The sequence below is a fragment of the Manis javanica genome, chromosome 12 (assembly GCF_040802235.1).
Source record: "Manis javanica isolate MJ-LG chromosome 12, MJ_LKY, whole genome shotgun sequence".
Classification (NCBI taxonomy): domain Eukaryota; kingdom Metazoa; phylum Chordata; class Mammalia; order Pholidota; family Manidae; genus Manis; species Manis javanica.
In genome coordinates this window covers 107,457,436-107,481,440 of record NC_133167.1, presented here as the reverse complement: position 1 = coordinate 107,481,440, position 24,005 = coordinate 107,457,436, and the positions used below count along the sequence as shown (strand labels likewise).

General features: G+C 41.9%; 1 protein-coding gene across 3 annotated transcripts in view; it reads left to right on the top strand.

The window, feature by feature from the left end:
• Positions 1-998: 998 nt before the first annotated feature.
• AGPAT5 (1-acylglycerol-3-phosphate O-acyltransferase 5) overlaps positions 999-24,005 on the top strand; it is a 33,231-nt gene continuing 10,224 nt past the window's right edge. The window contains exons 1-6 of one of the 3 annotated variants that reach the window (XM_036996000.2): positions 1,472-1,611; positions 2,503-2,657; positions 9,598-9,667; positions 10,989-11,104; positions 13,520-13,609; positions 17,751-17,841. In XM_036996000.2, coding sequence (XP_036851895.2) covers positions 2,574-2,657; positions 9,598-9,667; positions 10,989-11,104; positions 13,520-13,609; positions 17,751-17,841 — 451 coding nt within the window. In that variant the 5' untranslated portion in view covers positions 1,472-1,611; positions 2,503-2,573. Of the gene's footprint in view, positions 1,612-2,502; positions 2,658-9,597; positions 9,668-10,988; positions 11,105-13,519; positions 13,610-17,750; positions 17,842-24,005 lie in introns of those variants that run through there. The other 2 variants (XM_017681097.3, XR_012124070.1) reach the window with 2 other exon arrangements.

Below are 24,005 nucleotides of genomic sequence, written 5' to 3'. Positions count from 1 at the left end.
ATCTCTAGTCGCCTGACTGTCCCCCAAGGTCACCACCTGTGAATCATGTTACTACGTACAAAGTAGCCACCATGCTGGCTCTGATTAAATTTGTCCCCTGAAACGCCTTCCTGCCTAAAGTTACCCCACAGCCTTCCTTCCACTAAGAAAAAGTTTTCTCAAAGCACCTGGCATTCTTTTGGAGTACAACTATCCCTGCAAAGGTTGCACATTAACTCACATTTACTGTAGCCAAAGGGCAATAGAAGGATCCAGAAGGCCCCTGGATCTGTTTTTACATCAATAGAACAACTGCCCTGCCTTCCTAGATTTTGTGAAGGTCCCAAACGTACGTCGGTCCTTTTAGTTATTCTACCTGCACACGCACAGGACTCTTGACAACTACAAGAAACACGAGGCTCCTGATAAAAAAACAGAAATCAGCCAAGGGGCAGGCCTGGGGAGGTGAAGCACAGGGACCCTGAACAGTGTCGGGAGCCCTGTAAGCAGGCCGTCCGGCAGGCAGACGTGTGACGATCGCCGTTACGGGCCCGCGACAGGCCGCCGGCCGGAGCCGAGAGCACCCCAGTGACAGCCCCAGGTGCGTCCCGTCGGCCGTCCCGCGGTCAGCCCGACAAGCCCCGCCGGACGCGGGAGCCCTTTGCGGCGGGGCCGGCCAGGTCCCAGGTAAGGGGACGTCTCGGCTGAGGTCGCGTCCCGGGGCGGGCGCAGGGAGGCCCGGAGCGTGTTCCTTCAAGCCGAACCGCGCCCAGGGGCGGGGCAGGGAACACCAGGCGGCCCGGGCCCCTCCTCCGGCCCACGCCCATCTTCGCCCCGCTCCACCCACCAGCAGTTAAGGGGGCGTCACCGCCTCTCCCGGTCAGCGGCTGGGCCAGGCTTTGGCGCATGCGCACTAGCCAGAGCAGGACCATCCGTTCATCCGCGGGTCCGTTGAGCCTCGACTACACTTGACCAATCGGAAGACATGTTGCTTCCGCTGATCCCCGCCCCTGCCGGGGGAAGGGTGACCAATCAGGAGACGCGTTGTTTCCGCTGAGCCCCGCTCCCGTCAGGGGCGCAGGGCGAGGGGAGAGGGTCATGGGGTGTAAGCGCTCCTGAGCTGCCGAGCCCGGGAGGGCCGCGGCGTCCCTTTGGGCCGCAGCCGCGACCGCCGCCCAGCCCCACATCGCCGCCCGCATCCCCTCCGGCGGCGGCGCCGCCCTCGTGGCTGGGGTGGGGGGGGAGGCCGGAGCCGGGGCGCGCTGAGCGTCTCAGGTGCGGCCGGCGACCGGCTGCCCCGGAGGTGAGGGCGGTGGCGAGGCCCGGCCCGGCCCGGTGATTGGTCGCCGGCGGCGGCAGGGAGGCGGCCGGGCGGGGAGGAGCGGGCGGAGAGTCCGGCGCCGCGCCGGGAAGATGCTGCTCTCCCTGGCGCTCCACATGTACTCGATGCGCTGCGTGCTGCCCGCCGCGGTGCTGCTGGGCACGGCCCCCACCTACGTGCTGGCCTGGGGGGCCTGGCGGCTGCTCTCCGCGCTCCTTCCCTCCCGCCTCTACCAGACGGTGGACGACCGGCTCTACCGCACCTACCAGAGCATGGTGCTCTTCTTCTTCGAGAACTACACCGGGGTGCAGGTGAGGCGCCGCACCCGCCGCGCCCTGTGTGGCGTGGGGCCCCGCGGGCGCGCAGGCGGATCAACCGCACCAGCTTGGAACCGTTCGGCACCGCCGGGTCCTTTAGGATCGTTCGGCCCTGCCTGGCCAATCCGCCCCCGACGACACGTGCCGTCACCTCGCCCTCCTACCGTGGGGGGTGGGGGGCGTTTCATGCACTCGCTTTAGGGTTTGGCCGGACGCCCCCTTGCAGGTACCCCAAGATCACTAGGATGTAGTAACATTGTTGTGAGGCTACCAGTGAGATCGACCGCCCCTTCTCCCCCCTTTTTTGTAACGTTCTGTCTTGGAGCTCAGCTAAGTGGGCGCAGATGAACCCTGAAGTAGAGCAGGCCCTTGACGGTTCTTGGCGTTTGGTCTAAAAAGGTGGTAATGTTTGAACTCAAAAGTGCACTTTTAAAAATTGGAGACCTTCTCTTGAAACGGGTTACTGTTAACTATTTGGGCAGTAAGTACGGCTTTGCCCTGCATTCTTCCGCAGTATAAGTGAAAGCTGGGCAAGGAAACGAATACATTTGTTACTGTAGAAGGCTTAACCTAGATAAAATTCCTGCCCACTTCGGCTAGGCTTAAATTTTGTCTGATTACTTTGTCTGTTGCAATTGAATTTGTAGATTAAATCTGTAGAAACGAGTAAAGGATCCTCTTTAGTTATTTGATGTCTCATACGAAAATAACAACTGTGGATTTCCCTTTCATTTCTCCATTTGAAAAAAGAGCTTGATTCTTGGCTGTTCCTTATATCCAGTTAGTCCTTTTTCTTTCTTTTTTTTTTTTTTTTCTCAAATCAGGGTGGGCTAGAGAGAATGGATGACGTTGTTTTATCATTTTCTTCTTTTCTTTTTCCCTCAGAGCAACTGTTTTCACCCTGGTGTCAACCAGCTACTATTGTGACTTTGTAGTTGTACTGCTCTGGATCCCCGATGACTCCGAGTTCGCCCCAGTTGGAAGTTGTTTGGGGGAAGGGAACTAGGAGAAGCCAGGGCCTAACATTTAAACCAGTATCTGTGAGTGTTTCCTGGGAAAGAAGGAAAGGTCGCTCTTCCAGATCATGTTTTCCTAGTAATTAACTTTCACAGTGGGCCTCATTTAAATTTTTCACAAATTCAGACCAGTCGTTTCTCCCCATGCTTTTACTTCACCACACCTGTCTAAGTATATGGTTTTATCGTGAGTATTTAATTTTCATCCTATGGCAGCTGGCCTGGACAGGGATACAGACTCAGACGTCTGACAAAGTCAGTTACCTCTTAGAATAATAATTCTACCTATGGTGGGTTATTTTATTTTTATTCAAAGAACATAGTATGTTCCATGTGATATGAATATGATATGCCTTGGAAGTACTTTGTGTTTAACACATTTCTTATTTTAAAATACACCTGCAGGTTTCACAGTGTTTTTGAATTTGCATTTATTGCCTTTTACCCTGTTCCATGTAGACCTCCACTTTATGTTTTTAAGTTCTCAACATATGTTTTTTTTAAAAATGAATCATTGAGGATCAATGGGGAATTTCTAGAGTCCCAGCAAACTTCAATATGGCACCCACATTAAATGAAATGTTGAATTATAGTTGAGGGCCTCAGACGTCCTTTTATAAATGCGTGAAGATTATTGCTAGATGTCCCATTGGATGCTGGGTAAACATTTTACTACTTTATTTTCATACGCATATTTGAGACAGGAAAACATTTCCATGACTGTTGCTAAAATTGCCATTTATAATTTATCTTTTTAGAACTCCTAGAAACTCAATAGTACCAAAACTCAACTGAGTACTTTCTCAGTTGAGTTTCCTTGGGAAAGGAATAAGGATTTTTAAACTTTTACATATCTCTCTTAATTTAAGACTCACTGTAAATCAACACATGCCTCTTTACTCTTTGTGGAGATACTGATTCAAGTAATTGTATTACTTCCCTGTAGCGTCCATAACAAATTACCTCAGACTCAGTAGCTTAAAACAACAGAAATTTATTCTTTCAAGGCTGTGGAGGCCAAATGCCTGAATCAAGGTGTTTGCTGGCCTACCCTCCTTCTGGAGGCCCTAAGCAAGAATTGTCTTTCTACATTCCTTGACCTGTAGTCCTGTTATTCCAGTGTCTCTGTGGGTTCATTGCCTCCTCTCCTGTCTCCAGTTCCCTTCTTCCTTCTTAGAGGGACACTTGTCCGTGGTTTTAGGGCCCATCCAAATAATCCAGGATGATCTCCCCCAAATTCAAAATCTTAACAAATGCAAAGACCCTTTTTCCCAAATAAGGTACCACTCACAGGTTCCAGGTTTAGGACAGACCCCTTTTTTGGAGTCACCATTCAGCCGAGCAGGGTAATCACTCCTTAGTTCTGCCTATTCAGTTTCTTCCTATTGTTTCTTAGGTTAACTTTACCTTATTTATTTAGGGGAATAAATTCTACGTATTAAAACATTGCAGTCTCTACTCTCTAACATGCTGAAGTAAAGGGAGCCTGGTTCTTTATGCCAAGGCTACTTCCAAAATACTTTCCCATAAGCCTTTAGTTCCTTATTTACAAATTGTTCACATATCCCTCAAATAGAACATGTGAGTACTTGTCTTATTTTCAGAACCAATCTGCTGGCTGTATAACAAGCAACTTTTTATTCATGTGTTGGTGTTCTTTTAATTCTTAATTGATTCTTACATTATCATCTTGTGACAGCTTGCCAAAAAAAACCCCAACCCCTCCAAAAAAAACAAAACCAAAGGAAAAAAAAAGAACTGAAAACCTGATCGATTACAGGTAATACAACTTCCAAACTAGGAATTATATACAGTATGGTGAATACGCTGGCATTTGGCTGTGTTCCCACTGGGAAGCCCACCCAGGGTGAGGCCCTGGGTTTGTGCTGCAGGGAGGCTCAGCAGGGCCGTGTGTGCATCGTGGAGCTGGAGTTTAAGGAAAACTCGCGGAAAGCTAAGAAGAAAGTGGAACGTGCTGGCAGAAGGCGTGGTTAGGACTCCTGCAGAGGGAGTGGTGGCAACTTGATACTCACTGTAGCTGCGGGAAAATCAGATTTACTGTAGTTTCTGTCCTAGAATGTTGAGGCTGCAAACCATAATTGTCATAGTTATGATAGATAATGAAAAAATCTTCCTAAAGTGCTGTTTGCAAGCTGTTAAAAATTAATGTAATTTTTTTCTAAATGTCAGACTGTGTATTTTTAAAAAATTTTCTGCTCTTTTTCCTCCTTCCAATGGAATACACTAAAAACCAATCATTTATATTTGCAGGCCAAAAACATCCAGTGATATGATAACATGCCTCCTCATCAATACTGGTATTTTAGTTCCCACTTTTTTATTGCTTTAATCAGTCAGTAACACTTGGAATTTACTTTAAAACATTTTGGACTCATGGCTCTGTCTGCTAATTCTGTCTCCCCTAAATGCTAACATGATACATTGTCATAATAAATGTGAAAATTGATATAAAATTAGGTTTCTAAGAGAGCTGCTTCAAGTGTAAAATAGTTCAAAATCACTGGAAACAAGATAAAGAATTTAAGTCTTAGCTTCTCTATAAGTCATTTAATTAACGCATTATTTCAGGTTCCTCAGAAGTAGGCAAGGCCTTCATATCTAGAGGCCATTTTTAACTGGTTCTTTCTTTCTGTAGAGCTGTTTCATCAAAATCTGAAACTCTTAATGAGTTAAATTTGCATACTGTGTCTTGCTGTAAAGGCCTCTAAACTAGTAGAATGAAATGTGTTCATTTAGAATCAGGGAAGAGACCTCTTGGGTCTACTCAGATATCACTAGTCTTAAAGAGAATGTAAGTTGTTGGTTGTGTCCCTAGTTTTCTTTTTCTCATATTTATCATCCATGTGAAGACCTTAAGAGACCTTAGACCACTTCCTTCAGTTTAGCTGGGAGTAATAGAGTTGGGCACAGTTCCATGTATGCCTGCATTTGCTTTTAAACAGAGTGATGCAAGCCTTCGGTAAAAGGAAATGAAACATTTCCCAATCAAATATGATTCCAGTCTAACAAAATTTAAGTCTGGCTAGGGAATAGACTTATAAGAAGATCTAAGAGTGATATACTCAGAACCTTGTTTTTGCGCTTTCTATAAATATAAATCCTGCGAGCAAAACAGTTATGTTAGATTGCATGTGTGTAAGATGGTTTTTAATGCCTTAGTTTCTATTTTAAATCACAGATGTAGTAAAACATTCAAACCACTCCCAAAATGTTTTAAGAGAGCTAAAGTTCCCCTTGCCTACACACGTCTTTCCCTGGTATGCAGTAATTTTGTGTGTAACTTTAGATTCCATTCAAGAGCTTTTAAATAAATATGTGAATTGTAGGAAGACTCCTCCATTACATTAGCCTCTTGGATGGGTTTTACAGTAGCACTAAATATATTTATAACCTCTGGGACACCTGTGTGCTATATGATGGAAAGCAATGGAAAATGTGAATCTGTAGGCATAATTTACTTTCCCTCTTTGGTAAATTTCTAATTTGTGAGCTGAATAACCTGAGAATTGACTTCTTAAGTGGAATTAGAGGTTAATTTTTCCTTTAGTATTTTCTCATTTTATATGGTTTCTTAAACAGGTTGATATTAATCTGGTCCAACACTAAGTAATAACTTCTCAGTAAGGAGTCCCTAAAACCTACTTTTCATGGATTCATTCAGTATTGGATGTGTACCTTGTTCCAGGGCCTGTGCCAGATGCTAAGTGAAGTGAAGGAAAATAGGGACAAGGTCTCTGCCCTCAAGGAGCTCACCTTCCAGCAGGACCAGAAATAACAAGGAAATGTGTTCTGGGAGGTGGTTAGCCTAGTGGTTGGGGTGAGCATTCGGGCGAGCTTCCCTGAGCAAGTGACATTTGCGTGGAGCTCTGCCAGAGGGCCACTTGGGGAGGGATTATAGTAATCCAGGCGAAAGATGATAGAGAAGTAAGTAGAAAGAGGACAAGAATGAAAAGCATCTCGGGTCTATTTTAGATGTAGCTGATCAGAGTTTGTGATTTGACATGGAAGGAAAAGGAGAGGATGGGTTTGTAACAAGTTCAGCATTTAACGAGTGCCAACTGTGTGCCAAGCATTGCTCTATATGTGAGTCATTTCACTGTTAGAAGGTGGGCACCATTCTTCCGATTTTACAGATGAGAGAACTGAGGCATGAGTCTAACATCAGGGTCCATTTTCTGAAGATAGTTTGCTAGGTGGTGTGGTTACATTTGTTGAAGTGAAATGGCCACTCAAGGTGTCGCTGGGAAAAGGTGGGCAGACAGTCACAGTGGAGGGGAACACTACTATTGGAGGTTTGCGGTTATTGGCTTTGTGACACAGGAGCTTAGCTGGGGCTATGCAAGGAGGCTGTATCAGTTATGAACTGCCTTGAATGTTTACTTCAAATAGGAGTAAGTAACTTGGTGTGTTTAGGAAAAAGAGGTTTTCAGTTGGTAACTGAATAAAAATGAACACTCCTAAACATGACATTCAAGGCTGACTAAATTCTGCCCTGGCCAACTTTTCCATTTATTGATTTCACTGTATCCCACCTGCTGCTTCCTTCCCAGCCCCCCAAAATTACTAGTATAGTCTCATCAATGTATCTTTGGCCTGCGCTTCTCTGTATACTTTCTTCCATTTTAAGCCTGCTTTCCCTTTCCCGATTTCAATGTCGAGAACACTTATATGTCACTTTAACATGTGATATTAATGTAACATTAGCGTATTTTTTATATTGTCCCCTTTATAAGATTGTAACCTTTTGGTGATGGCCATAAAGGGGAGAATGAACTCACTTGATTTTTCCCTTTTAACAAAAGGCAGAGCTCTCCGCAGGGATGCTGGTCTGTGTTTCTCCAGAAACGTGGATGGACCTCACTTCCAGGGGGACGGTCGTGATAACCTTACTGGTTCACAGGTTTTGTTCCGACAGGGTCTACAGGTCTAGTAAGTCACGTCGCATTCTTTACTAGATAAAAGAGGAGGAGGAAACACGAACTGTGCTCCCAGGAGGAAGGCTGACAAGGAGCACAAGGCCTTCTGAGGGGAAATTCGGAGGCAGCCAGCAACAGAGGGGCCTTGTTTACTTGTCAGTAAATCCCTGTGCTTTTCGCCGTTTTTGAAGCTGTGCACTTCTCTGAGGTTTATTTGGTTTCCCACTTTCCGTGTTCCTCTGGGAGAATCAGCAGTGAAAGCCCACGTGAGCGAGTGTTGCCTGGTTATTTTCAAGGGCTGAGTGCGTGTGTAAGTGTAAGTGACGTTTGCAGGGCAGCTTTCCTCTGCCCATCTCTGAGAATTCCAGCAGCCGAAAGGAATGAGAGCGGTGACACCTGGGAAGGAGCATCGGGTTAAGTGCCAGCCCCGTGCTAGGCACTAGCCGTTTCGATTGATAAAACCATCTCTACTCTCAACACACACACACACACACGGACAACATCAGGATAGAAAAGTCAGTTTAAAAAAAGCAAGGTATAGTGAGATAACATTACAAAATAAAGGAACAAAGCTGAGGAAATGCAGGAGTAATGCACTGAATCCAAGCAGCTACTCGCCATTTGGAGGTTGTGCTTCTATAGTGGGTGGTCCACCCACATTAAATCCCACCAGTGAATGCCAGCTCCTTGAATGGCTTTGCTCCCCCTCTTAATTTGTGTTTTGGCAGGAACACAAATAATGCAGGAAACTGCATAATTGCATTTGTTTTCTAGGCAATTACTTTAAGGGCAAAGAAAAACCCTTACTTTTCAGTGTGCTTCCTAAATGATCTAATTGGCATGTTCCCCACGCTGGCCATCCTTACGCTAGGTTGTAATTCCCCTGTCATCTTATTCCATTTATTCACAGAGATGTTGAGTTAATGTCTTTTCCTTTACTCTCTTGCTAAGATATTAATGAGTAGTGTCGTGACCAAAAGATAATCTCTCTGCGTATCTAAAAAGTTAGCTTTAAAAAGCATTAGCTAATTCCTAATATTGAATAATCCTTGATAAAATACAGAAATAAAAATGCCCTGAATAAAAGAATACCAGTTAGCAATCCTTTCTTTTAAAGTCTTTAAAAACATATTTCTAATTTCTTTAAATAATTTATCGTGAAATATTTAAGACATACAAAACTCCCGAAAGACTCATAGTAAGCATCTGTGCCTGCGCCACCCAGCTTGAGCATAAACGCGTCTGCCGGCCAAGCCCTCCCGCGTGCCGCCCCATCCTGCCAGTCCCTCCTGGACGCCGCCTCACCCTGAGCTCTCTGTTCTTCACAGACACCCAGTCCTGACCACGGAGTCCTGTTTCCCCATTACTTCCAGAGGAGTCTGCGTCTTTGGTTTGGTGTTCAGAAGACTTCCGACACTCGGGTTCGGATCTGCCTTTGGTCCGCTTGCTGCGGCTCACTGTCCCTCTGTGCAGCCTGTGCTGACCACTGCTGAGTGTCCCCAGCAGGCCTCAGGCGCGGCCACTTCCCTTTCCTCGTTCATCTTTCCGTGAACATTCTTCCTTCATCACAGCTACTGAAATCACACCTCCCGTATACAGCTTCTGCTCTGCAAATGACAGTTCTTTAAAACAAAATGTACTGTATTTTCATAGATTTGCATTAGGTCTCATTCTAGTTACTGTACACACGCCTGTCCGTCTGTTCCATCACAGTGCAAGCTCTTGGAAGGAAGGTTATCTTGTGGAGAGTGTTTCAGATAATGTCAGTAAATACTTAAAGTATTTTTCTCAGGATATTGATCATTCTGTTTCACTTTATGACCATTAACCTGCCCTGCATTTAACTTCTTTTTAAACATGTGTCATTTATGGTCTCTAAGGCTCCTAAGAGAAGTCTTAATTTTTATTCATCGCAGATGGAAATATTCTGTATGGTGGTCAATTTTTTGACTTTGTCCTATTTTATACATTACTGTAGTACATGTTTTAAAATACCAAAGTAATGTTGCTTTTCTTTTGTCTTTTAGATATTGCTATATGGAGATTTGCCAGAAAATAAAGAAAATATTATATATTTAGCAAATCATCAATCCACAGGTTTGTATTTCATTTACATGAAACTTAGGTTTCTCTACAGAAGGTGCACAGGTTCTTATATATTTAAATTAAATTACTTTTGTTACCGATAAAACAAGAATTTTCACTGGAGGTATTAGGAATGACCTTGTATTTTTGTGATTTTATCTTTTTTGGAAAGTCAGGAAGGTGAAAGCTATGAATTTTCCTTACCTTCTCCTGATGGGTGTAAATAAGCTATTTTTTATTCTGTTTCTTTGTATACATCTTTAGTTATGCGTTCTTCCTTTTGTAAGTTCTGTTTCTGGAAGTGGAATTGGGTGGGGCAAAGTGTACATACATTTTATATTTTTGATTGTTAAACTGCAGAAAGGCTGTGCCAGTAAGTGAGCCCCTATTTCCTGAACACACGTTCTGCCCTAACGTCCACGGCTGCTCCTGTCGGCTTTGCTATTCCGTCATAGAATCGCATAAGACCCTGGTGTCCAGTACAGTGCAATGTGCACCTTAAATTAGGTTAAGGTACTTTTTTTTAAAACACTTTTTATTTTGAAATAATTATAGATACACAGGAATTTGCAAAATAGTATATAGAAGTCCCATGACCCCTTTACCAAGTCTCCCAGTGGTGACATCTCTATAACTGTTGTACAGTATCAAAGCCAAGAAATCAACATTGGTGAGGGCACTTTTTTGTTCTCCAAAGAATTCAAACAAAATCCCTTTTCATATATTTTCCCAAACCTGTAACTGCTTTGGATACACACTTCCTCAATTCCGTTTTCATTGCTTTAAAAACTATAGCACCCAGAGGTTCAAAGCTAAAAACAACCTGATCAATGATAATACCTTAATGGAAAACCACTTAGGCCCGTGGCTGCCCTTTATCCCCCGCTGGTCAACCGTATCTTCATTTTGTGGTTTGTATTACTACCAATCCCATAGCCGAGATAAAGAAAGACACAGGTTGGAATACATTTCTCTCAAGTTAGCTTATTAATGATCATACTCAGTTTGATGGGACAGGAGTCGACTCTACGAAGGTTCGATAAGAATTTGGATGTGTCTGTGTATCTCCCTGATTTAGTAACGTGACCGGCTCAGACCACTGATTTAATTACGTTTACCTTTAGCAAAGCAGCCGGCTCTGTGGTCAGTGTCCACTTCTGACCCTGGCCTGAAAAGCAGCCTGTCTCCTTCCTGTATTTTGATTGATTCGCAGACATATTGGGCTTTCTGCTCCAACACAGCCCTGCTACTCCTGCTTTTCCTGGTTCTGTGAAGGGGAGGCCGGGGTTCGCACATGGACCACCTGTGCACTGACAGGGCTCTGTCCTTGCAGTTGACTGGGTCATCGCCGGTGTCTTGGCTGTCAGGCAGAACGCTCTAGGACACGTGCGCTATGTGCTGAAGGACCAGCTGAAGTGGCTTCCGTTGTATGGGTGTTACATTTCTCAGGTAACTTTTTTCCATACTTTGTTCTTTAAAATAAGTGCCAAGACTTCTGCCTGCTCCCCTTCTCCCATCACCAACCAAAAGCAGGTGTGTTAGGAACCTTACTGATGTGTTAAATGAAAAACAAAATAAGTGTAATGGAGAGCATTTGCTCATTTAAGCCTCTGAAGAGAACTAGAGGTGGTGTGACAGTTGTGATTGGCCTCGTTCAGCCTCAGATATATTTGTATATTGTATGTATTATGTTATATGCATATATTACACATATACTGTAAGTGCCTCTTTTCATATTCTTGTGTATTAAAACTCATATTTAAAGTAGATCATAGGCGAGAATTAGGTAATATATGAGTTAAAAATGATAATTCTTATTTTCATTGAAAGTGAAGCTTTTTCTCCCAGTGGTATTTTTACATTTTTGTTTGTGTTCATCACTTCTCCCTTTATTACTTTAAACACAAGAGTCTCAATTACACTTCAGCAATATTTAAAAGAAAGTATTTTGGACTTCATTAGTCCTTCCTATAAAATGACGAACATGCCTATGAAGTCTAAGTGATTTTACAGCAAACATAGTTGCTTGATAGTTAAGGCAGCTCGAGGCGAGCTTAAACCCGAGAAGCAGGGGGGGAGACCAGTGGTCTGTCTGAGACTGTTGCCTTGGGTCCGTGGCCGGAGCCCCAGTGGGTACAGGTTTGTTGGAGGGAAGAATATACTCATGAACAGATTGTATGATGTTTTGGAATTGTGGAGGAATAGCAGACTAAATGACCTTTTGAATAAAAAGGCAATTTACATCTTCCTCTCCGTTTCTAGCCCAAATCTCTCTGTCCTTCCCACCTCCCTGTCATTAAGGCAGTTCCTTTAGTATGAGATAAATACCCTCTTATTCTGCCTCTAAGGCCCAGTTTAGATGCCATTCTGAAACCCTTCCCAAGGCAGTTATTGTCTGTCCTCCATCCTGGTTTTGTTTTTGGTTTATCTTTATTATAACACTTACTGAATTCTCTTTATATCAGACTTGTATACATATCTCACTTCCCCACTAATCATTAGCTCTTTAAGGAAGGATACCTGGTCTTCACATCTGTAGCTTCCATATGCCTGGGACAGACCCAGATGTTTTTGAACTAAAATAGATTATAATAAGCAAGTTAAACACAAGAGTCATACAGGGAAGAAATAGCACATAAAGGATAGGCATAATGTCTCTTAAAATTTGGGGAAGGCTTGCCCTGCAGTGGGGCACAGTGACTGTGCATTCGGAAGAGCCGGGGCGGCAGTTGTTCCCCTAAGGCTGTCTATTTGGTTGACAGCAAGACACCTTCTCTAAAGCAGTTTGAGCTTCTGGTCTGCACTCTGCAAGCCAGTTCATGTGTGCAAGGAGCCACAACCAGAATGGCCGGCCACCTCGCTTCCTCTCTTGTGCTGTCCCCCATCCCCTGCTTGCTTTCTCCGTCCACTTCCTTTTACTCGTGTTGTCAGTAAAGTCAAAGTTCAGCCTCTCGGTTTTAGAGATGAGCTCAGATTAGCACAGGGTGCATAATAACTGCTGACTTGATGCAAAATTTCACTGATGTGCACTTAGGAAGTTCAATTAAAGATGCCTTAATTTTTATGAACGTGCCTCTCTCAGTCGGCCATGGCAGCCGTAACAAAACACTACATACTGGGTGGCTTAACCAACAGGAGTTTGTCCTTCCCGCAGTTCCGGAGGCCGGAAGGCTCAGAACAAGGGTCAGCAGGATTGCTGTCCTCAGGCCTCTCCTTGGCGTGCAGATAACCGTGTCCTGGTGTCTGTCCTCTGTGTGTGCACACGTCGGTGTCCCAGTCCCCTCCGCTTATAAGGCAGCAGTCCTGGGCTTAGGGCCCACCCTGTAGTGCATTCAAACCTAATTGCCTTCCAAAAGGCCCCGTGTCCAAATAGCTTCACATCAGAACTTCAGCATACAGACATGGGGAACGTGATTCTGTCTGTAACAGGGCTCCTCAAGTGTCTGCAGGTAATCAGTTTTTAAGATCCCCAAAGATCATAAATAATGACATTTTAAGGACACTTTTTACTAATTCTTTAATAAATTAATCGTTGGAAAAATATAGAGCTAGGATCCATGTGATTGAGTTTATGATTTGAAAAGAGTAATTTTAAGGAAAAAACCATTTTTATTTTAACTGTCAATAAAACTAAATGTTCATGTATTTTCCAATACAGTGTAATGTGCAGTTCTATGTGAATTATGTTGAAAAACAGAATTTTCAGCTAACTGTTCTCGAGATGCTAATAACTGAATGTATTAAATATGGCTTAATTCCTAAAATGTAATTTTATTCTCTACCCTTTGGGAGCAAAGTTACTTTGATGACTGGTGTTGGCTATTTTAATAAATAATTTTTTCCCCAATCTTTTTTACATGGCAGCATGGGGGAATCTATGTGAAGCGAAGTACCAAATTTAATGAAAAGGAAATGAAAAAAAAGCTGCAGAGATATGTGGACGCCGGGACACCAGTAAGAATGTTCTCATTTTCATTGTCCTTATCAACTCTCATTTTTAAGTCAAAGAATTAAATTAGAATTTAAGAATTGTTTTGGAGCTACATTATCCCATATGTAATAAATAATTCAGAGTTTTATGGCGGTACCAGAAGCCTCTAAACTTAGGAAGGGGTCCCCTCCGGCTGTGAGGGAGAGACCTGCCCACCTCCTCCTCTAGTACCGGGCGCCGCCCAGAGGAAGCAGCAGCTCTTGGCAGCGTCCGTTTGGATCGCTTACACGCACTGAGGCATTGGAAAAGCCAGAAAAGCTATGAATTCCCACCAAGCGTCACTCAACAGAAATACTATTTCATAAACCTTTGTTCCCCAAGAAGGAACTCTCCGTGTTGGCTTTGAAGAACGCTGGTTGCTGCCCGTGGCGGTGGCCTGGCTGCTCCGAGGCCCGGGGCTGCTGCCCTGTGGCTCAGGAACGGCTCCCCCTCCGCGTTCTTTGCTGCCTCTCCTCCGGCCTTCTCTCGCCTCCTCTTTTTTCTCCTCCTCGCTGCATCGGGGCTCCTGCGGCAGCCAGAGCTCCTATCTGCAGACTGGTTCTCCACTCAGCTGAGCAAGTGTGCCCTTCAGGCATCGTGCTGATAGCCAGCCCCTAGCTGCTCTTAGGTCATGGAATTTCGACGTCCCATTGGGGGATGTCCTGGAGTAGCCTGTGGTGAGATTGACATGCCCCCTTATCCTGTCCCTGCTCACCCTGAGAACAAGGCCCAGCCTTTTGAAAGTCCGATCTCTAGCAGTTTGTGTGCGGGCATACCTTGTTTAATTGCACTGCTCACAGACACCGCGTTGTTTACAGATTGAAGGTGTGTGGCAGCCCCATGTCGAGCAAGTCTAGTGGCAGCATTTTTCATTCAGCATTCACTTGGCTTCTGTGTCACATTTTGGTAATTGTTGGAACATTTCACATTTTTCATGTTACATTTGTTGTACTGATCTGTGATCAGTGATTACAACTTGCAGAAACTCAAGTGATGGCTAGCATCTTGTAGCAGTAATGTGTTGTTTTAATTAAGGCATATACATTGGTTTTTTAGCATAATGCTCTTGCACACTTAGTAGACTACAGTGTAGTGTAAACATGACTTTTAATAAGCACCAGGAATGGAACGGAACCCACAGTATCTCTAAGGTGTGCCTGTATTTGAGCAGAATTGGGCTCACTGTTTATAGACCGAACAGGTTGGCAATATGTATGTACACTTTGTTTTAAAAATCATCTGAAGCTTTGGCATCAACGGACACTTTAAAGGGTCCATCCAGCTTCTCCCCTCTAGCCCTCTGCCTGCTGTAGGTGTTGGAGATGCCAAACGCCACCCACAGTCCCGTCTGACATGGACTTCCCCGTGCTCCCCACCCGCACTGAGTTAACACGGCTGTCAGTGCTGAGCTCGAGAACCTCTTCTCTGCAGGTTACATGTCCTGCAGTCTCAGGCTGCCTTCAGGAGTCTCTGTTTTTGGTTTGCAGCAGTTTTAGTATTACAGCCCCAAGTGTGACCTCTTTCTCCTACGTCATCATCCTTGTTGGTTTTCTCTGAGCTTGGGTTTGTGGTTCGGTGTTTGCCATTAATTGTGGAACATTTTGGCTATTATTTCCTTAAATGTCATTCCTATCTTGTCTCTTCTCTTACAAAGATGGAGGAAACTATCATAAAACTTGTTAAATAACTTTAGCCACTGGTGCTGAGTGGACAAATACTGACCAAGATGTCTGGCTGTGGGCCCCTTATGCCCAGATCAGCCTTTTCCAACTCCAGGAGTAAATCTCATCATTCAGAGATGGAAGCTGATGACTGTGTTGCTATTTCAGAGTCTGTTTCTATTTTCTGCAGTGTCTGTTTCTTGGTGAGTTCTGGCTCCCTTTTGTACCTTGCTGCCAATTTATGACTTCTATTAGTGGTAAAACACTGGGAGCCTAGTTTTGATTATAGGTTCTAGTTAACTGGTCTTTGTCAGGTAGTAGATGACAGAAGGGGTGGGCTCTTCTGTATATTGCCACTTACATTAGTCTCTTGTCTTGGTGATTCTGTGACCTTTCTTTTGGAGTACCTGTATCTTCGCTACCAGATTATGAGACATTGCAGGACATCGATTCTGCAAATGTACCTCCTCAGAATATTCCTGCATAAGTCTTTGCATCTGTGACTTGCCTTTTCATATTCATAACAGTGTCTTGAAAAACAAAAGTTTAAAAGTTTTTGTTTAAGTCTTAATTTATTTTTTTCTCTTAACATTTCTGCTTTTTGCATCTTATTTTAGAAGTCTTTGCCAAACTCGAGGTTACTAAGATTTTCTCCCATGCTTTCTTTTGTAATTTTTGTAGTTTTAGTTTTACATATAGATCTGTGATCCATTTTTAGTTAATTTTGCATATGGTTTAAGATCAGGGTTATTTTTAAATATGGATATCCATCACCACTTAGCAAAAAGGTCCTGATTCCCATTGCTTGAAATAAATTGATTACCTGTACATAGGTCTATTTCTGGACAATTTATTCTGTCCCATTGATCTATATAGGTAACCCCATGCCAATCCCACACAGTTTTGAAATTTGGTGTCATTAAATCTTCTAATTTATTTTTTTCTCTTCAAAGTTGTTGTTCTTCAAAGTTGTTTTGGCTGTTTTCCTTCACATTTTCATATAAATTACAGAATCAGCTCATCAATTTCTACATAAAACCTTGCTGCATTTTTTACTTGGATTGTACTGAATCTGTAGATTAACCTGGAAAGAACTGATACCATAGTACTTAATCTTTGAATCTATGAACATGGTTTATATTTCTCTATTTAATTATTCAGTTTCAGCAGTGTTTTCTAGTTTTTTTAGTGCACAGGTTTACATAACTTTTGCCAAATTTGTCCAAATTTGCTCTTATAGATGGAATTTTTTATTTTATTTTTTGATTGTTGATAGCATCTAGACATAAAATTGATTTTGTCATTGATTTTTTCTTCTATAGATTTGTTAAACTTACTTATTATCTAGTGGCTTTAAAAATATATATTTCTTAGGACTTCCTGCATAGACAGTCCATGTCATTTTTCCTCAGTCTGGATATCTTTTATCTTTTTTCTTGCCTAAGTTCCCTGGCAGGAAAATCTGGTGGAGCCTTGGCTAGAACCAGTGAGTGCGGACCCCCGTGTCCCCCGCCGTGGAGGAAGCAGCCCCCCGCGGCGCTCCCCCGTCTGAGTCCTGTCTTCCATTCGAGCACCCTTCTTGTCGTTCTCCTTCATTGCACCCGGCTGTTTTTCTTCATAGACATATAAGTGCACTTACATGTTTTTATTTGTTTAATTACTTTTTCTGACATGTCCCTAAAGACCATGTCTGCTTCATTATCCTATTCATATGCCTGGCACATAATAAGAGTACTAGAAATATTTCTCAAATAACCTGAATGAATAATTCTCTCTTGCTTTCTTGCCAACCATCAATATTCTTTTATGCATGTAAGAGACAAAATAAAAGCTTAGACTAATCGATTACTTAGTAAACATCCAGCTTAATGTTCTCTTTTATTTATAAGTACAGTATTTTAATTGAGAAGCTGCCTGTAGAGTCATTTAAAATGCATTAAGGCAGTTCCGTAAAATAACAATACTGTGTGAATCTTCTGAAATATGAACACACTGCCTTTTATAGGGTGGAAATTTAGGTGTTTATATATGGTTTCCTCAAATGAGATGTATTTTTATTGATGTATTGATACTTAGGGACACTGATGTCTAAAACTTGTACCTTTTAAAATGTCATTTTGCAGAATCCTAGGGAAAAAAAGATTTTTTATTAATTGAGGCCTCATTAGTATTAGCATTTCATGGCAAAATTTGTAGTGAATATTAGCATGTAATTATAAATATTAGATTGTTGAGCAGCCTACCAGTGAATGTAAAACTGCACTTCACATATAGTCCATGTTAAGACTTAATTGAATTTTTGCTTTTTTGTTGCTCTGCTTAAAATCAAGGTGATATGTAAAATGAAATGTGATTTTCCTGCTGTAGGAAATACTGTCTTAGCATCAATAGGCTTTGCATTGGCGCGTGAACAACGGCAGCAAAGCTCACACAAAACAAACCAGATTTTCCCTATTTTTCACAGATGTATCTTGTGATTTTCCCAGAAGGAACAAGGTATAATCCAGAACTAAAAAAAGTCATTTCAGCTAGTCAAGCATATGCTGCTCAAGAAGGTAAGTAAAAATTTGACTGTATTTGAAAAAATAAATTTTAAAGATAATGAATGACATTTTGATTTTTTGTTCCTGGAGAAAATATTTGTTTTACAATTGAAATGATGAATGCATTCATTTGTTCAATGAATATATGTATTCTCTCTTACGACATGAAGTTTATTCTTGTTAATTCACGTGCATGCTATTACATTTGTCTTAGAGATTAAATTCAAGTGCGTGCTACCATATATATTCCTTGCCATGGGTTTAGTTTGACTCTATCTAGGTGCATGATTATGTCAGTGGACCCTTTTTATACAGTGTGGGTTCTAAGTAATGAAAAGAGTTTCTATTCTGTAGGTTCCAAGCCTAGTTTGGAGTCTAAACTCTGACACTTACTAGCTGTGTGGTTGCAAGTTGCCTAATGCTGCTGAGCTTCAGCTTCTTTGCCTCTCGAAATACATATGCCTGAGTCTATGCAAGAATTAAATTGGAAGATACCTGAAGTTCCTCCTGCAGAACACAAGCTGTTTATAGTAATTGGAAGCTATTCATGAAACCAATAATAGGAGTGTTCTTAATATCCATATATTAGAAAATTGGATACTGATACACTGACAAGCTATTCAGTTTAACCAGATTGGGGGATTACAGGAAACAGTGGCTTCAGGGTGTTCTGAAAGGTGTCCTTGAAGACTGACTGTGAGCTAGTGTATGATCTCCATACACCGATCAGGCATGCACGGAGCAAACACCAGAGTCTGCAGTGCTGTTCATCTGCTCTGACCTGCGTGGTAACTCCTGCCCACGTGCCACTAGTGCATCAGGGGAAACGAGTTTTTTCTTCTGTAAATTTTAGTTAAGTCACTGTGATCTGATAATAAATTCTTGATGCTTTGTCCTGGAAATTCCCTCCCTAGACGTCTGTAGGGCTATTTTTCCATTTTCCTCCTTCTCTGGTCTTGGTCTCCTTCCTAGCCTCCTCTTCTGCTTCATTCTTTCCTGTTCCACGTGTTCTTTCTGAGTCTGGCTTTGGCCCTTCATTCATTCTCCTGCCTTTGTTTTTCCTGGTGGCCTCCGGCTGCCATTTGCTTGGCTGCTGTTGACTCACAGAAAGCCGCTCCCACCCGTGTCTCCGCGCCTGACTCTAGCCCTATCTGTGCAGTTGCCAAGTAGAGAGCCTCATCGGACGGGCCGAAGGCCTGTCTCAAACTCAGCGTGTCAGAAACAGAATTCATCTCTCCTCCACTCATACACTTGTATCTCCTACCTTAGTAACTGTATCATTCGGTCTGAAACCTGGAGTCATCCTAGACTCTTTCCTTTTACCCACACAAACACCCAGTAAATCAGCAAAATCTAGAGTTTCTTTCTCCGTTCCCTCAGTTACTACCATACTTTAAAATCATTACTTCTTGTTTTTATTATCTGTTGCTACATGAAAAACAACCCAAGAATTTAGTGGCTTGGAACAGTAAGAACCATGGACCTGCTCACAGCCCCACCCTCTACCAGGGCCCGGCAGGGTGGCTCCTCTGTGCCGCGTGGTCAGCTGGAGTCTCTCACCTCACTGCACGCAGGCGGGAGCCGGACTGGGGCTCAGAGTCCAGGGTGACTTGCCCGGTACGTGTCATGCGCTCCTCGGGTGAGAGGCTGCCAGCTAGGAGTGCTCAGCTAGAAAGGCTAGGCCTCTCTCTTTAAGGTTCTTTCCAGGGTTTCGTAGTGGTATCAAGGATCACTCTTGACGCCAGTGTTTAGTCTTAGATGGACGTTACCGCTGGCTTTGGGTTGCATTCCCAAGCACATGTTAGTTAGAGAACTTTAGACTGTTACTTAATTTCTTTTTGTTCTATTTCTTATTTGTCAGCCAGGGATCATAATGTCTCCTTCACTGGGCTTTTGTGAGGGTCAGTGACAGTGTTTATAGAAAGCCTGCAATGTAATATATATTTGCTAAGTCATTACTGCTAATTTAGAAGGTAGAGGAAAGGGGCTGCCTCAGGTAATTTTTGCCACTTGATATCGGCAAAAATCGGTAGCTGATACCGAGGGATAAAACAAAGTGACTAATAAAATTGGACATAAGGACTCAAAGCATTGCTGTTTTAGGTAACTTTGTAAAAGACAAACAAGGCTTACATCTTATAACCACATTCCTTTAAAAAATATTTACTACAAAGCAGACATGAGTCCTTAGATAGTGGGTAAGAACACGGTATGTGATGTATGACATGAGGAGATGTGGGCAGCGTCAGGAACATGCTATGGGAGCGGGAGCCAGGTGGCACGCAGGTGCCTGGATGATGCCGAGAGGTGGCACCCCTGAGTGAAGCAGGCCCTGTGTGTGGTGAGAGGAGGGATCTAGATGTAAGACACACTAGTAGTGAAGGCATGGAGCCTTGAGTGAACGGGGCGTGGGCGGTCAGCAAAGAGTTGTGATGGCTTTAAGCAAAAGGCAAGTGGAAAGGGCTGTGGGAATTCTGTAGGCCGAGTTGGGATGGGTATCATGGGAGGCATCGAATGCTCTCTCAGCTTAGTGATCCGGACCTTTTCTATGGTTGAATGGAAGTCATAAATAGTATTCTTGTGAATTAGTTCATTAGGTTGTATTTAAGACATCATAGTCTTAATTTTGTTTCTCTAAAAACATACTCTACAACAGAGCCAATAAAATGTTTTGAAAAAAAGCCATGTCCAGACGGGGTTATAGAATATTGCATTTTATATCCTCCCCGTACAGAGTTACAGTTCACATTTATGTATTAGTCTCAGAAAAGTTCTACTGTAAAGATGCCTAATTTTGTTCAGGGAGCTGTTTCTCATTCTGTGTATTTTAGAAAGAAAACAAATTATCTGAAATTCTTAAACATAATTTAGGGATTTCATGAGATAAACTCTTAGGGTCTCAGAAAATTACTGCTCTCCAGAATTATTCCTTCTCCGAAGAGCCTGATAGCTGATGTCTGACTTTAACAAACCTATATTTTACTCTTTGAAGCTTAAAATAGTTAATAGGTGAATCAGTTGTGAATTCCCGACGCATTTGAGTACAGGCCTTCCAACCACATTTTCACTTTCTTTTGTATGTCATCTCCTATAACCAATTTGATTCCGTTTAGGAATTACCATTTTAGATAAGTTGAAAGGGAAACAAACATAACATTTGGGGGATTTTTTTTTTCCTTTTTATTTTCATGTTTATTGTAAAATCTGAGGCATTTTGTTATTAAATCAATTACATCTTGAAACATTTGTGTGTTTTACAAGCTGAACAGAGTTGAATTTGGGGAAAGTTTACTATAGTACTTTAGATCTGTATAGTTTCTTCTGATCTTATTTCTAACACAATAAAATATTCTATACTTAAATATTAACAAGTCTTTAATAAATTTCAAGTACATAAAACATCCTGCTAAGATGGTACAGCTGACAGTAATATCTTTTAGGAGTTTGTTAGGAAATAAAACATGATTGTATTCGTTATCTATCAACATGTAACAAATTATCTGCAACCTTAGTGGCTTAAGGCAACAGACCCTCACTCTTTCACAGGATCAGGAGAGCCGGGGTCCTGGTGTGGTCTGGCCGCAGGCTTCCTGCTCAGGGTAGGTCACAGGCTGCATCTGAGTACCTGCTGGGGCTGCAGTCATGCCAGGGCCTGGGTGAGGGCCAGCTTCCAAGTTCACTCACACGGTGCTCTTGGTTAACGTGAGGGCAGTCTGAGCAACACCCAGCAAAGCAGTCCAGCAACTGACATGCAGGTTCCACTTTGTAGTGAGCAGATTTTCAAAAACTTTAGTATGCGTTTTCCAATAGCTGTGCTTCTCGCAATTCTGTTACAATGTTTGATGGACCGATTCATTAATTTTAAGTATGTTAAGCAAGACAAAATTGTCCTTGGGCATTTTATTATACCTTGTCACTGGCAGATTCCTGGTTATTGGTTGAGGGGTAACAAATCTGCTTTATAGAGTAGTATAATCTCAGATGATTGTTTGGGTGAAGAGTAACATAGAATTGTATGTTTTAGCTTTGAAGGGCTTCTCATATTTTTGCAAAATCGACCTGTGTGTGTGTATGTGTGTGTGTGTTCCTATTTAAATATTGGCATACATTTTTTCTTTTGGGTAAAACAAATGTTCATATGCAAATACACTTATTTGCTGTATTGTATTAACTCATAGTTGTAATTTCAATCCAGTTTTCCGGGCCTGTGTTACCTCAGGCAGCCGTAACAAGATATCACAGACTGGGTGGTTTAAGCAGCAGGCATTTATTTTCTCATGGTTCTGAAGCTTGGAAATCCAAGATCTTGGCACCAACAGGGCTGGTTTCTGCTGAGAACCCTCTTCACAGCTTTCGTGGCTGCCTTCTCACTGTGTCCTCACGTGGCCTTTGCCCTGTGGGTTCCTGGAGAGAGAGGTCTCTTCCTATTTTTATAAGGAACCTGATCCTGTTGGATTAGGACCCTACCCTGTGACCTCACTTAACCTTACTTACCTCCATAAAGGCCCTGTCTCCGTATATAGCCCCACTGAGGTTAGGGATTAAAAATGAATTTGGGAATGAAGCGGGGGGCATAACTTTAGTCCGGAACAGAACCTTAAATTGTTTTTCTCTATATATTTAATACTAATATTTCTTAATTCATTGTCTTTAAAGCAACTTAAGTTGAATATTTACCTTTTATTGCTCTATCTCACTAACTGAGATGACTGTTTAACACAGCTACTAAAAGTTACTCATTTTTAAAAATTCATACTCATTTTGGGTAATGCTAAAACAAGTATTTCTAAGTAATTCTTTGAATAGCAAAATCATGGTCTATACTCTAGCTTTTTAATCTGCTAACACCCTAGTTACCAATAATTGATCAATGATTGGTCTGTCATTTTTCTGTGAGTTGTAGATCTTTCTTAGGTTACCAACAGGGAAAAAAAAGAACAATTTGCCTTGTGGATGTAATTTTCAACTGCAGCTTTTCTTTATTTAAATTCTACAACTCAAGAACTATTGCTGTCTATTAGAAGGATATTTTTTTGTGACTGTAAATGTTAACTATTTTCCATCATACACAAAGGAAATTGATTTGTGAGCAGTATATCTAGAAAAGGCGTTTCCTGTTTTCTTTCCTCTTAGGTCACAACTTAATGAGATTACTTGAAAATAAAAATGAACTTATTTCTCCATCTGTTCAACTAATTTTTCTTGAAGAAAATTGAAGTTTTAATAGCACCCATTAGTCTGATAGTTTGCTTCAAAACATTATTAATAAATTTGCTCCTAAAGGACCTTCATTTAAATCTGACTTAAAAAACAAAAACAAACCAAAACCAATCTTTTTAATTTATATTCTTAAAATTTGATAACTTGTTTACACACTTAAGTCATTATACCAGATACCACTCTTTTCTGCTGACAGTGGTATTGGCTGGCTTTAGAGGAGTGGGTGTGGGTGTGTCTGTCTCTCTTAACCCTGAATATATCAAGGCCCTGGTCACGGATGTTTCCTAGAAGTATTTTGCTTCAAAAAAGTATTAGCCATAAAACATAATTTAGTATTCAGTTATTAGGGTTGTTATCTAAGCTATGTCTGCATTTAGTGTCATGAATTCTTAATATTGTTGACTTCAAAATTGTCACTAATGGTCTCTAAATTCTTTTCTTACCTGAAACTGAATGTTAATCATTCCTTTAAAAAGAGTTAATCATATTTCAAAATAAATTTGCCGAGATTCAGTTTTAACTAAAAGCTCTCTAGGATAAAACTTAAGATTTTGAGAAGTCTAAAATATAAGTATTGTCTTTGAGAAACTATGAAATGTCAAACAAGGTATATGTTAAAGGCTGCTCGATTTTTGTAATAGTAAATTAAGGAAAAGAGTATTTTATTTTCAGAAAGGCTAACATGGAACTTGTCATTTGAGAGAACAACAGTGAAACATTTAGTAAAGGTGGCTTCAGCATATGTATAAATAAAATTATAAATGTAAGTAGAATAATACAGGTAAACGTGATCTATGATTATGTTTCTAAAATGTTTCATCAAGTGACCAATTAGATTGTTTCCCCCTCACACCTCAGGTTGTCTTTGCCTTGAAGAAGTTGTATTTCTCTGACAAGATTGCATCCACAATCATACATAACCCCTTTATTTCAGAGTCTTAGTATTGTTGCTTCGG